Source organism: Diospyros lotus, chromosome 12, assembly GCF_014633365.1.
Source record: "Diospyros lotus cultivar Yz01 chromosome 12, ASM1463336v1, whole genome shotgun sequence".
NCBI classification, from domain to species: Eukaryota; Viridiplantae; Streptophyta; class Magnoliopsida; order Ericales; family Ebenaceae; genus Diospyros; species Diospyros lotus.
The window spans coordinates 35,626,514-35,647,740 of record NC_068349.1 but is presented as its reverse complement, the minus strand read 5'-3'; the positions used below and the strand labels follow the sequence as shown (position 1 = coordinate 35,647,740).

The window sequence follows — 21,227 nt, the reverse complement described above, 5'->3', positions numbered from 1 at the left end:
CTGAAAAGGAAATACATTCAGTGAAAAACGAAGAAGAATTTAATGTTTTAGTGATATAGTAATTAAATTAGCCAACCCCACCTAGTGGGATTAAGGCTTGATATGTTCTTGTTGTTGGCAACGGTAATTAAAGAAAGGTAGAGAACAAATCACCAGAAAGTATATGAGGAAGGAAGAAAATGAGAGGAAGGCATAAAAGGAACCGAACCGCCATCCATTGCATAGTCTCATTTGTAAGGAATTCCTTTTGAGATCAGCTAACTGAGCAAGATTTGTGAAGATAAACCAGTCACCAATAATGAAATGTATAAGCTTTTTCCTTTCTGCTACTAATAGTATTATGCTGGATATATTGACTGCGGAGCAAAGATATAGACAAACCACACATGTTAATAAAATATCTACCACAAGATTATCAACTCATGTCATGTATAAAATGCCAGAGGACAGGGGCGGATCCACGTGTGAGCTGCCCTGGGCTGAATTCCAGGGCAGCCCACAGCAAAAATTAATTGGTAGGGGTAAAATTTTTGATTATTTAGTTTTAGCCCAGCCCAAACTGAGTCCAGCCCACCCTAATTTTCCCAGCCCAGCCCAGCCCACTTGCCTGCAAACCCTTCTCATCTTCTTCCTCTGTCGAACTCGTTCTCGCTCTCGCTCTCGCTCACGGCTCACCCTTCGCTGCCTCTTGCTCTCTGCCTCCTCTTCTCTTGCTCGTCCGCTCGTGCTTGGCCTCGCTCTCTGGGCTCTCTCTTGCTCTCGCTCGCCCTCGCTGGCGCTCTCTCTTGCTCTTCGCTCGGGCTCGCCTCGGCCCTCTTGCTCTTGCTCGCCCTCGCTGCTTCTCGCCCTCGCTCTCTGCCCTCTCTTGCTCTCGCTCGGCCTCGGCGCTTCTCGCTTGCCTCTCGCCCTCCGCTCTCTGCCTCTCTTGCTTTCGCTCGCCTCGGCTCTCGCCCTCGCTCTCTGCCTCTCTCGCTCTCGCTCGGGCTCGGCCTCGGCCTTCTGGCTGCCTCTCGCCCTTCGCTCGCTCTGCCTCTCTCGCTGCCCTCGCTCTCTGCCTCTCGCTCCGCCCTCCCGCCCCGCGCCCCCTCGCTCGCTCGGCCGGTCGGGTTCGCCTTCTTGCTCCCCTCGCTGCCCTCTGATTCAGGTCTTCGCTTTCACCCCCCACCCCACCCCCCCCCCCCCCCCCCCCAAACCCAGATTTGCTTCATTTTTTTCCAGGTATGTTTTATCTCTTTCAGTTCCCCCAAACCCCCTCGCTGCCCTCTCTTGTTTTTTCCAGGTATGTTTTATCTCTTTCAGTTCCTTATTTGTGCTTGATTTGTTGTTGAAGTCTCAGCATTTTTCAACATCTTTTAAGTGATTTTCTGCTAATTTTGTGTTTGTTTGCCTATTTTACTACTGCATTTAGTTAGGAACTTAGGAATTGGCATGGCTGGAAGCCTGGAATTTGTTATTATGAATCTGTTATTGAATATTTGAATTGAATATTTGCATCGACCATACTTTTGTCTTCTCTTGTTTAAACTCTAGAAATACAGTTGTATTGCCTTGCATTTGACTCAAATTTTGAGTTAAATATTTTAATTGTTCAATTATTGAATTGTGCTATTTTTTGTTTATGTATCTTAAATTTAAGACGAAACAATAACTTTCTACGAAGAAAGGAAAAACATTGTTAGAATTTAGGACGACACAACAACATTGTACTAATTTTTTGGTTACATAAAATTTTTATTACATTAACTTTTAAATTTCAGCCCCCCCCAACCTAAATTCCTGGATCCGCCCCTGATGCCAGAGGACAGGGTGAGATCTTGAATGCAACAACCTCAACTGAATAATTTGGGTCTCTTTATCAATGGGAGTGAAGGGAAGCATAAAATACTCTGCTATTTTTTAAGCATGCACATATCTGAGTGCAATTACAATTATATGCGCACAACATGAAAACAACAATAACAACAGAAATACGTAGGTTACTCCTCACTTCCTCATTCTTTCTGTAGGCCAAATCATTCACCTCTTCTCCTCTGTAATTCAAACCAGTACTTCAGCCATCAACATTTTCATCGAATTTCACAAACTTCCCAAATTTATAGACACCTCCGATCCAAATTAACCTTCAATACATTTATCTCTCTAATTACTCTTCAAAACCTAAGAAGTAGAAGTATCGTTGATGACAGAACTGGAGTAACGATTTCAATTGAGCGTCAAACAATACAGGTTGTTCAAGAAACAAAATCGTTGAATCCTAGCTTCAACGTTAATTTGGGAGCACAGATCGGCAATCCTGCCGAGGAGGATATCAGAGAAATCAAATTACCTTCCGGAGCTTGATGAACTCGGCAATGGCGACTCTACCGGCGGCGTGAATCAACTGGAAACCAGATAGGAAAAACCAGAAAATCTACGGAAAGAAACACAAATGAAGCAGGGATTCAGGGAAGAAGAGAAAAAAGCAGCAAAAAAGGGCGGGCTGTTTTTTCACCTTTGAGTTGGCGTTGAGCTGCTTGATTTTTCCTTTCTTCCTGAAATTGTTCAACCCTTGTTGTCACCCGCACTATGAATCTCCTTTTTCCACTTCCTTTCTGTTATTCAAAGCTTGCTTATATTTTTCTGTTTGGTTTGATCTGCTAACCTAACCATGAAGAAAGAACAGACTTATTGAACCTTCTTCTCTTGGGAAATTTGCAAAAATAGGACTGCCGGCAAAAAACTTTGCAGACTCTTAATTTTTTTTTGCAAAACTAGGACTTTTGAAAGTTGAATGGACTAAAATGCCCCCGATTTAAATCAGCCTACGATCCCCTTCGTCTTCTTCCTCTCGCACGCACATCCCCAATCGCCCGCCGACCAAACATCTCTCTCGCTCGTCCTCTTCGTCATCTCTCTCGCTCATCCTCTGTTCTAAGCATCTAGGGTTGCTGCTTCTTCGTCGGTCTTCGCCTTCAAAGGCATTGCAGGTAATTTCAGAGTGTTTTACCCTCTTCGATGCATTTTTTGTAATGACTACGTAATGGGTATGTAAATGAACATCGCTCTGGTTCTGCATTCTAAAGCTCGATTGAGCGAAGGTTCAACCAGAAGCACCCCCAAAAATGTTTTATATCCGGTCGGTTTATATATCGGTACCCAAAAATGTTATGTACCGGCATCATGTATCGGTATGATTGTCTCAGTTTTAATTTAATTTAAACCGATACATAGTAACCGATATACTTCCTATTTCAACTACTATATCGGTATAACTGTATCGGATGTAATTTTACATCTACCGATATATAATGTATACCGATATATAATATATACGAATGATATGTCGGTATATCCGATTCAAATTTAATGTATACCGATACATATTAACCGATTTACAACCAATAACAAATAATATATTGATGTCGGTTAACTATATCGGTTTAATTTTACGTAAACCGATATATAATAACCGACATATCTTTGCGCGACCGATATTGTGAAACCGATATAACCGATGATAACTAACTTTTTTTACTTACATCCAACCGATGTTATTTTTTTTCTAATTTACAGAGCTCATGTGTGTATGGAGGTCGGTGGGAATATAATGCTGATAGAGGCGCATATAAGTACTTGACCGATAAAGAGTAATGTCGTATTATACACAAACTTCATATTTATACACAAATAACATTACAGAAGGACTAACAAATCATTAATTCAATAAAAATAAATAAAAAAAATTTGTCTCTCTCTATTGCAGGTCCCTCTTCTACAGAGTCGGCCTTCTCGGATGCTAGCGCAGGTTCATTCACAAACAGTGATTGCTCTGACCATTCTGGATCATTCAACCTCCCAAATACATTGCCAAAGTATTGCCTTAGCAATTGGAGGTTGAAGGACCTAGAAAGGTTAGAGCAATCACTAACCTTATCCAAGTTGATCTCCAACGTCTTCAGAGTGAAACAGAAGGCAGAAGGCTAATGGTTGGGAGACTGAAACAGAAGCCAGAAAATATATCGCTTTTGTCGGGCTTCTCAGATGCTAGCGCAGGTTCATTCACAAACAGTGATCGCTCTGACCATTCTGGATTATTCAACTCCCAATACATTGCCAAAGTATTACCTTGGCAATGTATTTGGAGGTTGAAGAATCCAGAATGGTCAGAGCAATCACTAACTGTTTGTTAATGAACCTGGCTCTAGCTTCCGAGAAGCCCGAAGAAAGCGATTATTTCCATGGCTTCTGTTTCAGATCATTGGGGAACAACGTCTTTAAGGTGATCTCCAAAGTCTTCAAAGGTTTGCCGTTTTCCCGAATTCTCGATTTTGTTCTTCTCAAACGTGATAAGAGCCATATTTATAGAGCAGTCCGTCCTATCGGTGCTGACATCAGGAAGTTCAATGGACAAATATTTAAAAAATCGTCGTTAAACATTTAAATATCGGTGTCTAAATATCGGTTAAGTTACCGATATACTCGCACTGATAGTAACATGTACGAAGGAGGTCGGTTAAACAATATCGGTTTATAATCAATACATGTTGCCGACATCATTCTATATTGTCGTATCGGTGACCGATATTTATAGACCAGACATGTACAATCGGTGCTGACATTGGGAAGTGCAACGGACATATATTTAATTTTTTCGTCATAACCATTTAAATATCGGTGTATACATATTGGTTAAGTAACCGAACATAGTGACCGATATACATCAACTAATATATTGGTTACTTTGTATTGGTTTAAATCCGATACAAGTAACCGATATTATATTGGTTATATATTATGTATTGGGAAGTCTGCAACGGACATCATTATTGATATCTGTTGAGTATAGATAGGAATGCATTTAATTCCAGTCGCCAACGTGTCCTATCGGTGTAGACATTGGGAAGTGAACCGTTTTAATATTAAATTCACTTAAATATTTCAATATCGGTTAAACCACATCGGTTTGTAATCGATAAACGTTGCCGACATCGCTGGACTTTGTGATATCGGCGTAACGATATCGGCGACATACATTGATTTTTACCAATATATCGTAACCGATATCCTAATAGCCACATCGGTTTATATTATATCGGTAAAGATGGTTCGGTTTGGATATCGATACGATTTATCGATATCAATAAAAAATTTGAATTTTTTCCGACATATGCACTGACCGATACACCCATCGATTGGACTATTTTTTTACTGGACACAAATGCCCTTCCCGCTAAAACGGGACTCTTCATCATCTTGGTTGCACTTCGACTGCTCCAACATCGACGTCGCTCTTGCTTCCCATTTGCGCCTGATATTGAAGTTCTGAAGAGGTTACATCGACAAGGATCATTGCTATTATTTGCTTCTGATGGCGCGCTCACGTCGTGTGTCGTTTGAGAGAGAAGAACAGTGATAAGATGGAAACTTCGGCGAATAACACGGAGAAGAAGACGGCAAGGGATAAGGACTTGGAGGTCAACAAGTATTTCACCGCCAGAGTCACGCGAAATGATCATTTTGAAGGCACCGTTGATGGCATTCGGACTATACTGAAGCAGAATCCTCGCCTGGAGGAACAGTTTAAGGCATCTGCTTTTGGCCAGATTGTATATGGGGTACATGGAATAACTTGGAGCATTCAGTTAGTCCACAGGCTATTGTTAAGCCTGTTGCAAAAGACAGACGAGGAAGGATCATTGTTCTTCAGGGTCAGAGGTCAGGAAATAAAATTTTGGAGGGAGGAGTTTGCGCTGATCACGGGGTTGAAGTTTGGCAACAGCGAAGCAGCGAAGCGAAAAATCATGTTGAAGGAGCCCCCACAAATATTTGCCAGGTTTTTCCCCGATTACAACCAAAAGATTGGGGTTTCAGGGTCGAGGTTAATGAAGGTGTTTCATCAGAATATTGTTAGCGGAAAGGTGGAGTGTTCTGATGACGAGCTCCTATCCATATCATATCTGATGATGATGTGGGAAATAAATTCCAAGGCTCATGCCACGAAGGTGGATATCAGGTATTTTCACCTGGCCACTCATTGGGATGAGTTGAACCGATTCCCTTGGACAACCGACTCCTTTATCACAACTACAGAGAGTGCCAGAAAAGGCATATTGAATGGGTTCAAACAGAACGCTAAGAAGAAGACGTATTCCATTGGAGGTTTCCCACTTACCATACAGGTATTGATTTATTATGTGATATAGAGATATAGAGATTTAGTGTCATTGTGAACCGATATGTCTGTTATTAACCGATATGGACTAACCGATATATCGGTGGAACACCGATCTGTACTAACCGATACGAAGGTAGATACCGATTATACTATATCTGTAATTGTCCGATTCTTTTAACCGATATGTCCTTGGTTAACCGATATTTATAATATATATGTATATACTGTCGAGAACCGATGTGGACTAACCGATACAAATGTGGATATCGGTTATGAAATATCGGTAATTGACCGATTTATTTAACCGATATGTATGTTATTAACCGATATTTATAACCGATGTGTCTAATTTAAATCGTTCTTTTTTTTCAATTGCAGATCTTTTTGTTTGAGGTCATGCCACATTTGGTTGACTTGAAAATTGTGAAAAGAATAAGAGAAGGCCCTCAAGCTCAAAGAATAAAGAAATGGAAACTTTATCCTTCGAAGATCTCCCAAGAAGATATTACGAAGCTTGGAATTTTTAAAAAAATGTTATCCATATGGTGCCAACAGAAGAGGAGATGCGTGCAGATTATTTTTACAACGCACATGATGTGGAGGTTGAAGAAGAAGAAGAAGCTGAAGAAGAAGAAGGGGAGGAGGAGAAAATATCGTTGAAGGAGAAGGAATGGGTGAAAATGTGGTTTGAAGCAGAAGAAAAAGAAGAACGAAGTGGTGAATTAAAGAAAATGCTTGTGGAGCCGAAGAAAATAAAAACTTTAAAGAACTATTTACAATGTATAAAGAATGAAATTGGGGAAGTTAGTGGGGAAGTTCAGGATTTGAAAATGGAGATCAGAATGATGAAAATGGAGGTGAATAGAGAGATTGGAATGATGAAGATGGAGGTGAAGAGGGATATAGGTAACATTATGGATTTGTTAAAAATATTCCGGGGGAAGGTGAGATTATGGGGGAGAGGAAAAATGGGGATGGGGAGGGGAATGAAATGGAGGTGGAGAAGGTGGGGGATGGGGGGAAGGTGGAGGAGGGGAAGGATGTGGAGGTGGGGCTGGAAATGGAGGGGCCGAAGGTGGAGAAGGTGGAGGGTTGGAGAAGGTGGAGGTGGGGAAGGATGTGGAGGCAGGGCTGGAAATGGAGGGGCCGAAGGTGGAGGAGGTGAAGGTGGGGAAGGAGGTGGAGGTGGGGCTGGAAATGGAGGGGCCGAACGTGGAGAAGGTGGAGGAGGGGGATAAGGTGGAGATGGGGAAGGATGTGGAGACGGAGAAGGTGGAGAATGAGAAGGAGACGGAGAATGTAGAGGAGAAAAAGGAGGGTATGACGGATGTGTCCTTAGAAGTAGTCAGTCCAACAAGTCTTATTAAGGCGACGTATAAAAAGAGACGTACGCAGAAGGGGCAGAAAAGAAAAAGGCTAATTGAATCAATATTGAAGCCCGATGCTGAAACGGAGGACAAAGAACCACCCACATACACCTCCAAGCTTGACAAGCTGAGCCCCCTAGACATAAGTGCTCCAACTGGTATTATTTGGGAGTCCTTTGAAAAATATATGAAAAAGCCAAATAGTTGGACATCAACTATAATCGCAACCTGCTGTTCAATGAATAAGGACTTTTTTGAAACATTCACCAGACCGGACAAGTGGCTCCAATCTGAGGTAAGTAATTCTCTAATTGTGTAGTAATTCTGCTATTGGTATTCATATATCGGTGTGTGACCGATATATGTTACCAACGTCTGTATTGCTATGTATATATCGGTTATGACACCTTTATCGACATTCATATATCGGTTAATGACCGATATATGTTACCGACGTCTGTATTGCTATGTATATATCGGTTATGACACCTTTATCGACATTCATATATCGGTATTCATATATCGGTTAATGACCGATATATGTTACCGACGGATGTATTGTACTTATATATCGGTATTCGATATCTGTTACGATCATTTATTTATAAACGATATGTGTTTATGATATTATGTTTAAATCCTTGCCCTTGCAGCACATGGACGCCTACGTGTACATGCTGAACAAGAGAATGAAGGAATCACATACTTACAATAAAGAGTTAACATTGGTTGATACAACATTTGTCGTAAGTTATACAAAAATCAATATATATCCCAATATTTATATGGAATTAACTGTTTATTTTGGAAATTAACCATTTATCGTTTTGACCTCTCACAGCAAGCCTTGAAAAGTGATTGGGATCTTTATAAGACTGGCAAATGGAAGACGTGGGGTGATCACGACCTCCCTGTTGTATTTTTTTGGGCGATGAGACAGGTTACTCCAACCCTTTTTTGAACGCTGATAACGTGCTCTGCCCTGCAAACATCGATAATAATCACTGGGTTCTGGTTAGGGTTGATTTGGGCGCTCAACGTGTTCATGTTTACTCCTCTACCAAACCTATTGGTTATGAAAATAAGTTTCAATATATGGTAGAGATGATACCAAAACTTCTAACAAAATGTGGATACGGAGATTTGAAACCTGGATTTATTCTGAAGGATAAATGGGAATTAAAGATTGAGGACGCTCCGCAGCAAACTGGGTAAGCAACATTAATTTAATTTTATTATTTAAAATTGTTTTGATTGTGATGCCTATTGATTTTTGTAACTTGATTACAATTGGCAGGGGTGGTGATTGTGGGATTTTTGTTCTGAAGTGGATGGAATTAATGGCCCACAACAAACCAATTGTAGAAATGACCCAGTCAAATGCTTCAAAATTCAGAACTCGAATGGCTTGGGAGCTTTATACGTTTGCAATATTGGATGCAAGGGATTTTGCAGCCAAGATTGCAGATAAAACAGACAAAAAGAGAAATAAAAACTTAACAATTATATTTGTACTTGTAAATTTACATTCTTTGCATAGTACATATTGTGTACAGGTTATTGGAATAGTTGCAATGATTGTTGTCATTCGTTGAACATAGTTGTATTATAACTGTAAATTTACCTTATTGTAATAAAAATTTAAATTTAATATAAACTATAAATGCATATAGATTATTGTAATATGATTGGAGAATTTAAATATACATGCACTGATATCGGTTATGAAACCTAAGTAGGTAATAAATAGCTATACCGATATCGGTTCAACATATCGACCAAATACCGATGTAAATGACCGATATCTTTTTTATTCTATTTCATCGGTACATACGTCGGTTATATGAACCGATCCTAATGCAAAGGTTATTCGTTTGCAAAATATCGGCCGATGATCGATTCAAACAAACCAAACCGATATCCTCCTCATTCATCATAATCGGTTATCGTTCGTCGGTAACGTGACCGATACATAAGAACCAATACCCTATTACATAATTTTGCATGTCTGTATATAACCGATATCGGTTTTTAATTATAAATTAAACGTGTTCCTTGTTAGATCGGTGTCTTAAAATCGATAGTGTTAGGACATGGATGTGTCGGTTAATATAGATCGGATATTAATGCTAATATATCGGATTCCATATATATTGTGTCGGTTACCGATGGTCGGATTCCATACAGAATTTTGTTTCATCGGTTTACATAAATGGTGATGATAACGATATGTCAGAACCGATATCGATCACCATAGAATTTCTTTTTAAATACTGCAATGATACATGCTCCATGGTTGTTAAATATTTGAATGTATATTTAAATATTTATTACAACATTGGTGAAAGAAGCAAATATATGGGTTCAATACAAGCATATGTGTCAGACGAGTCAAACGTGATCCACTCTTGCACCTTTACTGCTGCCTTCCTTTTTTTCATCCAGACTTATTGGATTTGAGCAAGTTTGGCGATTGTGGCCAATTTGACCACAACGACCACATTTTACCCTCCTCTTCTCTTCGCCAGCGGAAGGAATTCGGCATGTCTTGCGTCTTCCACATGGGCGTCTAGTTGCCGGAGGTAGTAAATTAACAGATGCACTTTTGTCCGGTACGATCCAATCGGCCTGACTGCCCACCGGCATAATCGGATCGGCATAGGCACACAACAGAGCCTTTGTTTGGTAGTATGCGGACAACAAAGTGTATGGGTCAATATTACGTGAACGTGCAGCAGCCAGGGCATGTCCGCATGGCAATTTGTCGAATTTAAACACCCGACATGTGCAAGTTTTCGCCTTCAAGTCTACTATGCCACCGGAGTTACCATCTTTGACATTGAATCTATACATATCAATCGGTTCTGACAGCCAATATTGGGATAATGCAAATCTTTTGGCTATTTGTCCTTCAGCCCAAGAGGTGAGATGTCCATCCTTCTTACTAGCATGACCCCGTCTCTCATAAAACCATTGTTGCAGCATATTCCTAATATACTCCATCAAACATTAAATAAGCAATTTACGTGCATCCGCCAAAGCTGCATTGAGGCATTCTGCAATGTTTGTCGTCATTATATCAAACCGCTTCCCATCCGAATAGGCACGTGCCCAACGACTAAAGCCGGCCTCTCTTAGATAGGTGCCGACGGTTGGATCATATCGCTCGAGCTCGTTAAACAATTCATGGAATTCTGATTCTCGATAAGCCTTCGCTGCCTTGTAGAACAAAGCATGCACATTTTCATGCTTGAATTTAGCTTTAACGTTCTGGCCAATGTGATATATACAATGTACGTGTAGTGCATTAGGGAAAACCATCAGTACCGCCTTACTGATGCTTTTATGCCTGTCAGACACAAATACCAAATCAGGTATCTCATGGCCAATTGCTGATCGCAATTTTGTGAAGAACCATTCCCATGAGGCATCATTCTCGGAATCTCCTACTCCCCATGCTATAGGATATACATTGTTGTTACCGTCTTTGCATGTGGCAACAAACAAACTACCAAGATATTTACCCTTCAGAAAGCAAGCATCAACCGCAATTACGGGCCGCATTTGGCTACGAAATCCGGCAAGACATGCACCAATTGCCATAAATAGGTACTTGAATCTGCTCTCACTGTCACTCTCGATTTCAGCAATCGTCCTAGGGTTTTTCAACTTCAACATGTACAGATAAGATGGCAGCAACTGGAATGATTCCTCTGCACCCCCCCGGATCATGTCCAAAGCCTTTTCCCGCGATCGCCATGCCTTTGAATAACTTATGTTCACCCCAAATTCCTTGCGAATATCGTTGATAATGTTCTTAGGCTTATGAATACGCTTCACATCCATGTAATAGGGTTTTACATGAGAACCAATTACTCTGCTCTTCGCTTGGCAATGACCACGCCGCATTATTGAAGATGAACATGAATGAGTATTTACATATTTCCTGACTACCCAACCAAAAGAAGTGCCAAGCGTTGTTGCCCCTCAACCGCCATTGACACTGATCGTGCTTACACTTCATGTACAATACCTTCATAGTTGACTTTACCACCTTGTATTCATAATTATTTCTCAATGCCAACAAACTCATCCTTTGATGCAATTCAGATTTTGAAGCAAAAATTTGGTTTTAACTCAACTTCTGACACCTGAGACGATGTTCCCGAACTAACCCTTGATAATCTCGAAGATGGGAGAAAAGTAGGCTGCTCAGCGCCATCACCAACTTGTACATCGATATGGACCAATTTTTCAACATCAATCCCATTGAAAACTTCTAATTCTCCAGACCCTGCTCTTGCATCATCACAATTAAAAACATCTTCAGCACCATGTCCACCATCATAACAATTGACTTCTTCGAGCCCATTCTCATCCACAGGATCATCACAATTAACATCGTGGTGAAAACCATCCATATTCATGTTCCTTGTGGCCTCTTTGTTCGACCATATTGGACTATCGCTGCCCAACCGTATCACCGGCAAATTAGTGCATCCTTGATTCTCTGCAACCTCTTCATTCGGCTGTGTACTCGGTTTTAATTTGTCCACAAAATCAACACACAATGAGCTTCTGGATTCTATCCGAGAGCATTCAACTATAAAGCACTCAACATCCATATCACTTTGAATCTGCATTGGTGGTGCCGATATATCTAGAGTCCTAAACTTGTACTTCATCACAAACCGACTTCTCAGCAGGACTAAAATTGAACCTTCTATATACGGAACTTACCAAATTGGTCGAATGTGAAGCCTAGATGCACACGTATTACACAACAACATTTATCGGTCACGTACTTATATTCCCCTCTATCAACATCCCACCGACCTCCATACATCACAGGTACAAATATTGGTCTATGAGCCGCCTTTCCTGTAAATTAGAAAAAAAAATAACATCGGTTGGATGTAAGTAGAAAAAGTTAGTTATCATCGGTTATATCGGTTTCACAATATCGGTCGCGCAAAGATATGTCGGTTATTATATATCGGTTTACGTAAAATTAAACCGATATAGTTAACCGACATCAATATATTATTTGTTATTGGTTGTAAATCAGTTAATATGTATCGGTATACATTAAATTTGAATCGGATATACCGACATATCATTCGTATATATTATATATTGGTATACATTATATATCGGTAGATGTAAAATTACATCCGATACAGTTATACCGATATAGTAGTTGAAATAGGAAGTATATCGGTTACTATGTATCGGTTTAAATTAAATTAAAACTGATACAATCATACCGATACATGATGCCGGTACATAACATTTTTGGGTACCGATATATAAAACCGACCGGATATAAAACATTTTTGGGGGTGCTTCTGGTTTGAACCTTCGCTCAATCGAGCTTTAGAATGCAGAACCAGAGCGATGTTCATTTGGGCTGGACTCAGTTTGGGCTGGGCTAAGACTAAATAATCAAAAATTTTACCCTACAATTTAATTTTTGCTGTGGGCTGCCCTGGGCTTCAGCCCAGGGCAGCTCACACGTGGATCCGCCCCTGTCCTCTGGCATTTTATACATGACATGAGTTGATTATCTTGTGGTAGATATTTTATTAACATGTGTGGTTTGTCTATATCTTTGCTCCGCAGTCAATATATCCAGCATAATACTATTAGTAGCAGAAAGGAATAAGCTTATACATTTCATTATTGGTGACTGGTTTATCTTCACAAATCTTGCTCAGTTAGCTGATCTCAAAAGGAATTCCTTACAAATGAGACTATGCAATGGATGGCGTCGGTTCCTTTTATGCCTTCCTCTCATTTTCTTCCTTCCTCATATACTTTCTGGTGATTGTTCTCTACCTTTCTTTAATTACCGTGCCAACAACAAGAACATATCAAGCCTTAATCCCACTAGGTGGGGTTGGCTAATTTAATTACTATATCACTAAACATTAAATTCTTCTTCGTTTTTCACTGAATGTATTTCCTTTTCAGCCTCTGTCTGATGCCTAACATAAAGTAATCTTCTTTCTCAGTTTTTGAATTGCACCAAGATTCAACTATAGAAAATCTGCACAAAAGACAAACCAAGAAATTTGATCATCTTGTTCTTGGACCTGCTGCTGGTGAAGGTTTGCAAGATCGTCTGCAATGCCAAGGTTTTTCTCAATCTCATTTAGGAAATTTCTTCTTATAATAATGATAATACAGTTTGCATATATATTAATGGAATTAAGTAACCTATCCTAAAGTGATGTCTTTCTTCTGCTGTGAATATTCAAGCATTTTGTTTTTCTTTTGAAACAATTTTCTGCTTATATGAGTTTGAAGTAATTGGCTTCAGGGTGTACTTGGCTATTAGTTTCCCTCTTCTGTACCTTATGGTTTATCCCTGTGACCTATCACATTTTCCCTTTTGGTTATCTTTCTTATGCCCAGTCCATTTTGACTTGCAAGTAGCAACGAACATTTTTATATGAGCATTCAGTTTATGTTCCTATTCATGGTTATTATTTCTATGTTTCATAGTTAAAATGTCTTTATATATCATATAGCCATTGATAGCCTGATTCTTCACTGTAAAATGATTAATTATTGCTCTAAATTCTAATATAGTTGTTATGCTCTTTCATACCTTATATCTGAGAATTGGTCATGCCATGTTTATTAGGCTTCCGGAGTTGCATCCAAATCTTGGATCCGAGTCCTGTTTCTGTCACTTATTTTTTCATGAATTTTCCCTTCATATCTCTTGTTTTTAATTGATTGCAGGCATCAAAGCTCTTAATAGAACACATTATTCAGCTTCCTCTGAGCATTCTAATTTGGGAGAGAGCATTGCTTTTGTTACAGTCTTTGCCGCTTATGGTTCCAACACTGATAGGCTGTTGAGTGGTGGATCAGAACATTTGGTTACTGTTGGAAACGTTTCATATAATAAAGTGGAAAGGTCAATGGCCATCTTGAACGTCTTTATTAACTTCATACAGGTAATTCTTAATGAAAGTTCCTTGCAATAAGCAGGAATGTAATCATATTCCGTATTTTATATAGTGAGGAAGCACAAGTAGGAACTGCAGTAGCATTTCTAGAAACATTTATTGGAATATAAAATCTCAGATCCCTACTGGCAGCCATTTCATTCAATACCTAACTTAATAAGGTACAGCTGATATGCTGCAGCTACAAAAGGAAAAGTGAGAGAGAGAGAGAGAGAGAGCAGTGCTTAGCCAAAAAAAAGAAAGAGACTAGTGGTCAATTTTAGGCGTTCTTTTTACTTTTTTTTACCATATTCATCTGTAAGATCTTGTAGAAAGTCAGTCAAGTTTTGAAACATTTGTCATCTTTTCTTTATTTTCTTTTATTCTGGTTGTTTTACGTTTGAGGAATCAGAAACTCTTGAAAACTTAGTTGGCCCAGTGCTTTGCTCAACTGTGTTTTCTTCTTCTGCTGGGTTTAACATATAACATACTGTGATTTTCCACAAGGAAAGGATTTGCTCCTGCTTCAAAATGCCTTGGTTGAAAATTTTCAGACGTGTGATGTTAGGGTACATAATCCTAAAAGTACTTCTGCTTTTCTTTTCTTTTCTTTTCTTTTGTACATAGTTATGTTGTATATATGATATAGATTTGTGCAGTAACATTAGTTCTTTGATCTAAGTCAAAGTTGGAAGATTACTGTTCTACGTTTCTCTTGGTTAGATAACACTGCATCACTCCACGTTTAAGGTTTCAACATGATTCAATTTTCCAGCTATTCTTTTGTGCTAGTAGAAGAAATTATTGTATTTTTAGTACGTATGCACAACAAGTTGGTTTAGGAGAAGAGATAAAGACAAATTTTGGGTGGTTTTAGAGGGGTTAGTGCAAGGAATAGGAGAAAATCATTATAGGAAGTGGCAGTTATGTTGGTAGAGAAGTGAATGGGTATGGAGATGTACATGGAGGATGTGGATCTGGAGAAAGAAATAACGTGAAAAGAAGCTATTTTGTATTTTGCCACATCATATGAGCTAATCATGGCTAATACTAGGTTCAAGAAACAGGATGAACTCCTGGTCACATATAAAAATGGCTTCTCAACCGCTCAAATATACTACTTTCTTATGAGACAAGATGACAACTTATATTGTAAAACTGTAAAGTTATACCAGGAGAATGCCTAACCTCTCAACATAGACTTATGGTTTTTGACACATATAAAAAAAAAATTGAGGAAAACTAATACAAAAAATGAAGCCCAGGAATTAGATGGTGGGATAGGTAAAAAGTAATATATTTTCAGGGAAAAAGTATGTGGAAAAAGAAGATATTGGTCTGCAGAAAGAGATGCTAACAAATGTGGATTAAATGGCTCTTGCTATTTGAAATAAAAAAATGATTCTAGGAGAGTCAAAGAGAAACCTCCAAGCCAGAAAGAAGCTTGGTGGTGGAATGAAATGGTACAAGAAAAAAATTAAAACTTAGAGAGCTTGCTGCAGACTTTACATGCATGTCATAAAGAAGAAAGTCTAAATAGGTACTTTAGCAAAAAAGGGAAACAAAGAAGGTTGTTAGTAAAGTCAAGTCAAAAGCTTATGAAAATTTATATCAATAACTCGACTCATAAGATATATAAAATATATATATATATGTATATTGAAAAACTAGTTAAAGCAAGAGAAAGGAAAATAAGGATCTACACTGGTATTTATAGGCTTGGGAAAAGCCTATGACAGAGCCCCTAGAGAAGTCCTTAGCTCGAATTGCTTATATACAAGTTATAAAGGACATATCATCACCCTTAGACATCACATAGGATATAATGGCCTTATAGAGAATATGACCATGGGTAGAGATGGATGAAAGTCTAGAATTCATGTAGCTGACCTAGTTGGGATTAAGGCTTGTGGTTGTTGTTGTTGCTTTTGTAGCTGTTCTTTTGTATTTTTTTTTTTTTGTTCCTTCTCTATATGCTTATTGGCACATGCTTTCACTTTCTTGTCTTAGGTTGAGGATCTTCTTGGGGGTTCTTTGTCCTCTCACCTAACACATGCACCAACACACATAAAGAAGAAAAGGATTTGGACCAGTATGAGAAAGTTTAGCTTCTTTTCAGCCTCCTACACAATTTTAAACAGAAAGTTTCTAATGTGATTATGGACAGCCATAAGAACTTATTCAATACAAAAACTAATAAAAATAATAATAGCAGCAGCAGCTGCAGTTGTAGTTTCTTCTCTTGTACTTGGGATATATGAAACTTGCTAGTTTGTCTGGTTAGCTGGCTCATGAAACCTCTAAAGCATCATATAAAATGACAACCGCATGAAATTACTATAAAAGTTTCAAAATGTCTCTACCAATAATTACACAATAAAACAAACTTTACAATAATAAATTGTATATACGTCAATTACGTTCTGAAAGATTACCCTGTCTGTGCTGCGAACTTGACTCCCATTCTGAGTAATTCATGGCTTACAACTTGCTTTTCCCACATAATGTGGGTGCTTTGGGGATCATCTGTATGGTGGCATTTTCAGCTTCATTTGTGTGAAAATTATTCATTATCTCCCCTTTCTCTTTTAGCTGTGCTTAAGTAATTTACATCTTCTGGTTTGCTGTGCCATATATGCAGTGCTTTACATGTTCATCAGTAAGGTAGCATTTGTGCACCTTTTATAGCCCGAGTAAATGTCAATAATCTGTTTAGCATGAGAAAATATCAATAGTCTGTTTTCCCTGATTTCCTTATATTATAAGTTTCATGATTTAGCTGCAATTGCAATTATTTATAAGGATTGTTCCATTTTACATGGAAACTACAACATGTCTATAAAATAAGAGCAATAATCCGTGACATCTAGCCAGTAGCCACTGCAAAGTATTTCTTGGTAACAACCAAAGTGAAAATGGAATTCAACGGCATTAGTACCGAGGTTCTTTCTGTGGATGTATAAACTTTTTTAGTTGCAATCTCAAGTAACTGGGGCTCTTACAACATTGTGTACTCTTGCCATTTGCAGGTGACAATGCCCCAAAGCAACATAATAATTCTTACAGATCCAGCATCTAAGCTTCCAGTGCACAGAAACAGGGTCACTGTTTATCCAATTAAAGGTGAATATTCGCGAGACAAGTTGATGCTTCAAAGAATCAGATCATACATTGTAAGAACACATTGCATTGGTTAATGGGTTAAACATTCTTTGGTTCTTTATACATGGCTATCGTATTTTATATATGTTATCCATGGTTTTGTTTCTAATTTGTTATTAAACAAGTGTTAATAAATATCTCAGTTAAAATTTTCCTTTCACTCTTATTTAGATAACCTGCTGAGACTCGAGACTTTCTTGATTTTAGTTTAAGAATTTTGATTTCAGATTTCTTGGTCTTTTAAGTGCTTTGAAGTGATAAGCTACACCCTTTTCCCTTTTGTTCATCAGTTTTAGGCTTCTGCAAGGATACATAGATTAGTGAAACAAGTAGTTCAGAGCATCCTCATGGTTTGGAACTCAAATTTCACAATGTGGCAGGTTTTTCTTGAAGCAAGGCTTAAAGAGCAGTCCCAGAGGCAGGGTCGTATTAATCACTACATCTTTACTGACTCAGATGTAGCAGTAGTTGATGACCTTGGGCAAATTTTTAGTAACTACCCAAATTTTGATGTGGCACTCACTTTTCGGAATAACAAAGATCAACCTCTAAATTCAGGATTTATTGCAGTGAGGGGCACCTCTTACGGAATTCAAAGGTGCATGTTGTGCAAGTTCATATTGAGTTTTGTCTATGCTTGAGTTTGTTGCAACAGAAACATGCAAGAATCTCTGTGAGTTTGGTTGCTGGGTTAACAAAACCCATATGTACAATGAATTCTTGGTTTTTGACCAATTTTTCCCCTTCTTACTCTATTTGGTTGGCAGTCCTACTCTTGAGGAAGAAAACCAAGTCCTGCTAATACCAACAAGCGGAGAAAGTGGAATACCTAATAGCCACCACTACCACCCCGAAACATCTTGTCCTTTAGTTGCATTTATCACCCACCACCTTCCATCCATAAATTTTTCCTTCCGCACTGCCTGTGTGGATCTCAATTGGTATCCATTGTCCCACTGGCACACAAGTGAGTAAAAGAATCCAACCCACAGGGAACAAGAACATGTGACAATGGGGAATCATTTTCTCGTTTCACTTTCCCTTTTTCTGCCTTGTGAATGAGCAATTATTCCACTATGTGCTTGTCTACTTCCTTACTTATCGGGAATTCTACAGTAACCTTCAAAAATATCATTTTCTTTTCTGAAGCAATAATGATGTTAATATGGCTGCAGGGCAATGGTTTTCTTACAAGAAGTACTCAAGGTATACATTTCCAAGTACATGAAAGCCTCTAGAATGCTTGGAGATCAATTAGCCCTTGCCTGGATTGTGAAATCCCACCCTTCCGTTGATGCAAAAAGGTTCACTAGGCCACGAGCTTTTCTAGAAGAAATTGGTGGTGTTTCAGTGCTTTTCTTACCATGTACCCTTTACAATTGGACACCACCAGAAGGTGCTGGTCAATTTCACGGGATGCCTTTAGATGTAAAGGTACATTTTGATAGATAACTAAATATGCAGTTCCTATGACAAACTTTATAGACAAATGTGTTCGAGAGATGGTTTTACCTCACCTGGGTTTCGTTCTAATTGTTTTAAGGGGTGTATTCTGAACTCATGCAGGTTGTTCATTTCAAGGGATCTAGGAAACGTCTGATGCTAGAGTCCTGGAACTTTCTGAGTTCCTCTCCTTCTGGCATTTCCGATATGTTATGCCTTATCTTGAGTAGTGGAAGGACAAAGTATGATTTTTAATTCAACTCGATTAGGTGAATTCGGTAGAAGAAGGAACTGCGCGAGCCATTCAAAGAGGGGTATAGCCGGCACGCCATTGTTTGATATGGTCAGTTTTATGTGTCGATTTCTAATCCTGTTGCCATTAATTTCCTTACCTTATATTAGGCATATCACTACCACTACCCTACCTACCAGTGGACATTAATTTTCTCATGGAATTAACAAGAGAAACTCAAAATAGTTTTTACAGGTCATGGATTTTGGTTTAGTTTCCACTGGATAAGCAAAAAGGAGAAAAGGAGTTGGGATTTGGATTGGTTTTTATAACTGTAAGCCTTTCTTTGACCATGTTTTCTTTTATTCTTGTTGATCTTCTTCGCTTTTTGTAGCGTGTTGGTGGACGGACAGTGGTGCAACATTTTTGTAAGAATCTATACTTTTCCTCTGCCATTCTCTGTCCAGATTGAGATGCCTAAATGCCAGAACAATATCTGGCTGATATTCCTTGTAAGTTACACTACTGCTCATTCTTGTTCTCTGTTAAAGGAGCCTTCTTTCGCACTTTGATTTTCCCTCTAAGCACGGGCCTTCTATTCTTAGTGTGATTTTAACTCAAAATCATGAGGAAGCAGTTGAATTGAATAGAGAGCCCATGTAGTAGTGAAAGTGGGGCCTACGCAATTGATTAGAGGTGTTTAAACTCAGTTTCTAAAATGGGCCGAACCCAAAACCCAATTCAATTCTCTTTGTTTAGCATTGTGTAAGATATATTTAATATAATTAAGAATTCTAATACTATGCTAAAGGGTTAAACTTGGATTTGTCTTCAAAGTTCAGTTCAAGTTTTTGGATCGGTTTGATTTCTTAACACCCTAAATCGAGCTTGAACTGAATTTCAATTTTTGTCAAATAATGAACCAGCATCAAACTGAATCCGATCTTCCAGTTTCATTAATCTGACTTCACACCCTTATAATTAATGATTGAAATCACAGTCAATAATCACTTTTATCTACTACATAAACTCTCCTCCAACCCGATTTAGGTTAGCTTGGTTTGGTTTTGGCTTCAGTAGCCTATCACCATCAATGGAGCCCTTTGTTACCAATTGAAACATCACCGTGAAATTGAAACGGCCATGGAATTTACCATCACCCGTGAAGTTGAAATGATCATACAATTGAATTGCTCTCTCGATTTTCTTCTTAGTGTAGTGTAATATTTTCCGATTATAATAATGTTTTACATCCAAATGAATAGATCTAAACACCCCCCCCCCCCCCCCCCCTAAAAGACAAGAAATACTTGCTTTATGATGCAAGCATATGGCTCCAACTCTAAAATCTGACATGATAATCTCTATCATGAAGAAAGGCAGAGGCAGCCAGTTAAGTCTGAATCTGAATCTAAATGATAAAATTTACACATTGAGAATAAGATGGTCTACTCCTTTTAAGGATAAAGTTTGGGGATTTTAATGGGTTACAAACTCAATTTAGTAAATTATTTTGGTTAAGTTTCAGTAAATTACTAAGTTGAGAATCCACCGAGTAACTCAATCATTGTTCCTTCTATAAGTTAATTGGGCATCACCATAAATACATATATATATATATATCAACTGGAAATCTGAACACAATTAACATTTAGCAGTTAATATTTAATATCTAACTTTTATTATTTATTGAACCAATAAAAATTTGACACCTCAATTGGATTAGAAAACCCACTAGGTTTCCTAATCATTGTCCTTCTTCCTATGATTTAAGTCAGCTTGAGAAGAACCAAAACAAGTTAATGGGGCATCACCATGGAGACATGGGAATACAGTTGGAATCACATCTTCTCTGTTAGCAATTAGTTTTAACATCAGAAATAAGTTAAGAATGGCCGAGGCACAATAGA

General features: G+C 38.5%; 3 protein-coding genes across 13 annotated transcripts; 1 reads left to right on the top strand and 2 right to left on the bottom strand.

Moving 5' to 3' along the window:
- Positions 1-1,185: 1,185 nt before the first annotated feature.
- LOC127814185 (uncharacterized) lies at positions 1,186-19,901 on the top strand. 11 transcript variants are annotated; one of them, XM_052355503.1, is made up of 11 exons: positions 1,286-1,846; positions 3,626-4,280; positions 8,175-8,267; positions 8,363-8,732; positions 13,239-13,344; positions 13,536-13,658; positions 14,272-14,489; positions 17,510-17,653; positions 18,023-18,240; positions 18,818-19,076; positions 19,209-19,901. In XM_052355503.1, exons 5-11 carry the CDS (start codon positions 13,269-13,271, stop codon positions 19,338-19,340), a joined length of 1,170 nt encoding a protein of 389 aa, XP_052211463.1. In that variant the 5' UTR covers positions 1,286-1,846; positions 3,626-4,280; positions 8,175-8,267; positions 8,363-8,732; positions 13,239-13,268; the 3' UTR covers positions 19,341-19,901. The 11 variants fall into 11 exon arrangements, 6 of the variants coding, with proteins under 6 accessions (XP_052211467.1, XP_052211468.1, XP_052211465.1 ...); XM_052355502.1 differs by having other exon boundaries at positions 13,144-13,344; XM_052355507.1 differs by lacking the exons at positions 1,286-1,846; positions 3,626-4,280; positions 8,175-8,267; positions 8,363-8,732 and adding an exon at positions 1,186-1,218.
- On the bottom strand, positions 9,913-10,524 carry LOC127787638 (uncharacterized). The gene has a single exon (XM_052315698.1). It carries the CDS (start codon positions 10,522-10,524, stop codon positions 9,913-9,915), a length of 612 nt encoding a protein of 203 aa, XP_052171658.1.
- Positions 10,531-11,430, bottom strand: LOC127787637 (uncharacterized). The gene has a single exon (XM_052315697.1). The coding sequence runs from the start codon at positions 11,428-11,430 to the stop codon at positions 10,531-10,533; it is 900 nt and encodes a 299-aa protein (XP_052171657.1).
- Positions 19,902-21,227: the final 1,326 nt, after the last annotated feature.

Bases quoted from the DNA above. Each gene is read 5' to 3' on its own strand.
- LOC127787638 (XM_052315698.1), bottom strand. From the start codon at position 10,524: ATGGAGTATATTAGGAATATGCTGCAACAATGGTTTTATGAGAGACGG.
- LOC127814185 (XM_052355507.1), top strand. From the start codon at position 13,269: ATGAGACTATGCAATGGATGGCGTCGGTTCCTTTTATGCCTTCCTCTC. The intron at 13,345-13,535 runs GTGATTGTTCTC...CTTCTTTCTCAG, and splicing joins CCTTCCTCATATACTTTCTG to TTTTTGAATTGCACCAAGAT. The intron at 19,077-19,208 runs GTACATTTTGAT...GAACTCATGCAG, and splicing joins GGATGCCTTTAGATGTAAAG to GTTGTTCATTTCAAGGGATC.
- LOC127787637 (XM_052315697.1), bottom strand. From the start codon at position 11,430: ATGCGGCGTGGTCATTGCCAAGCGAAGAGCAGAGTAATTGGTTCTCAT.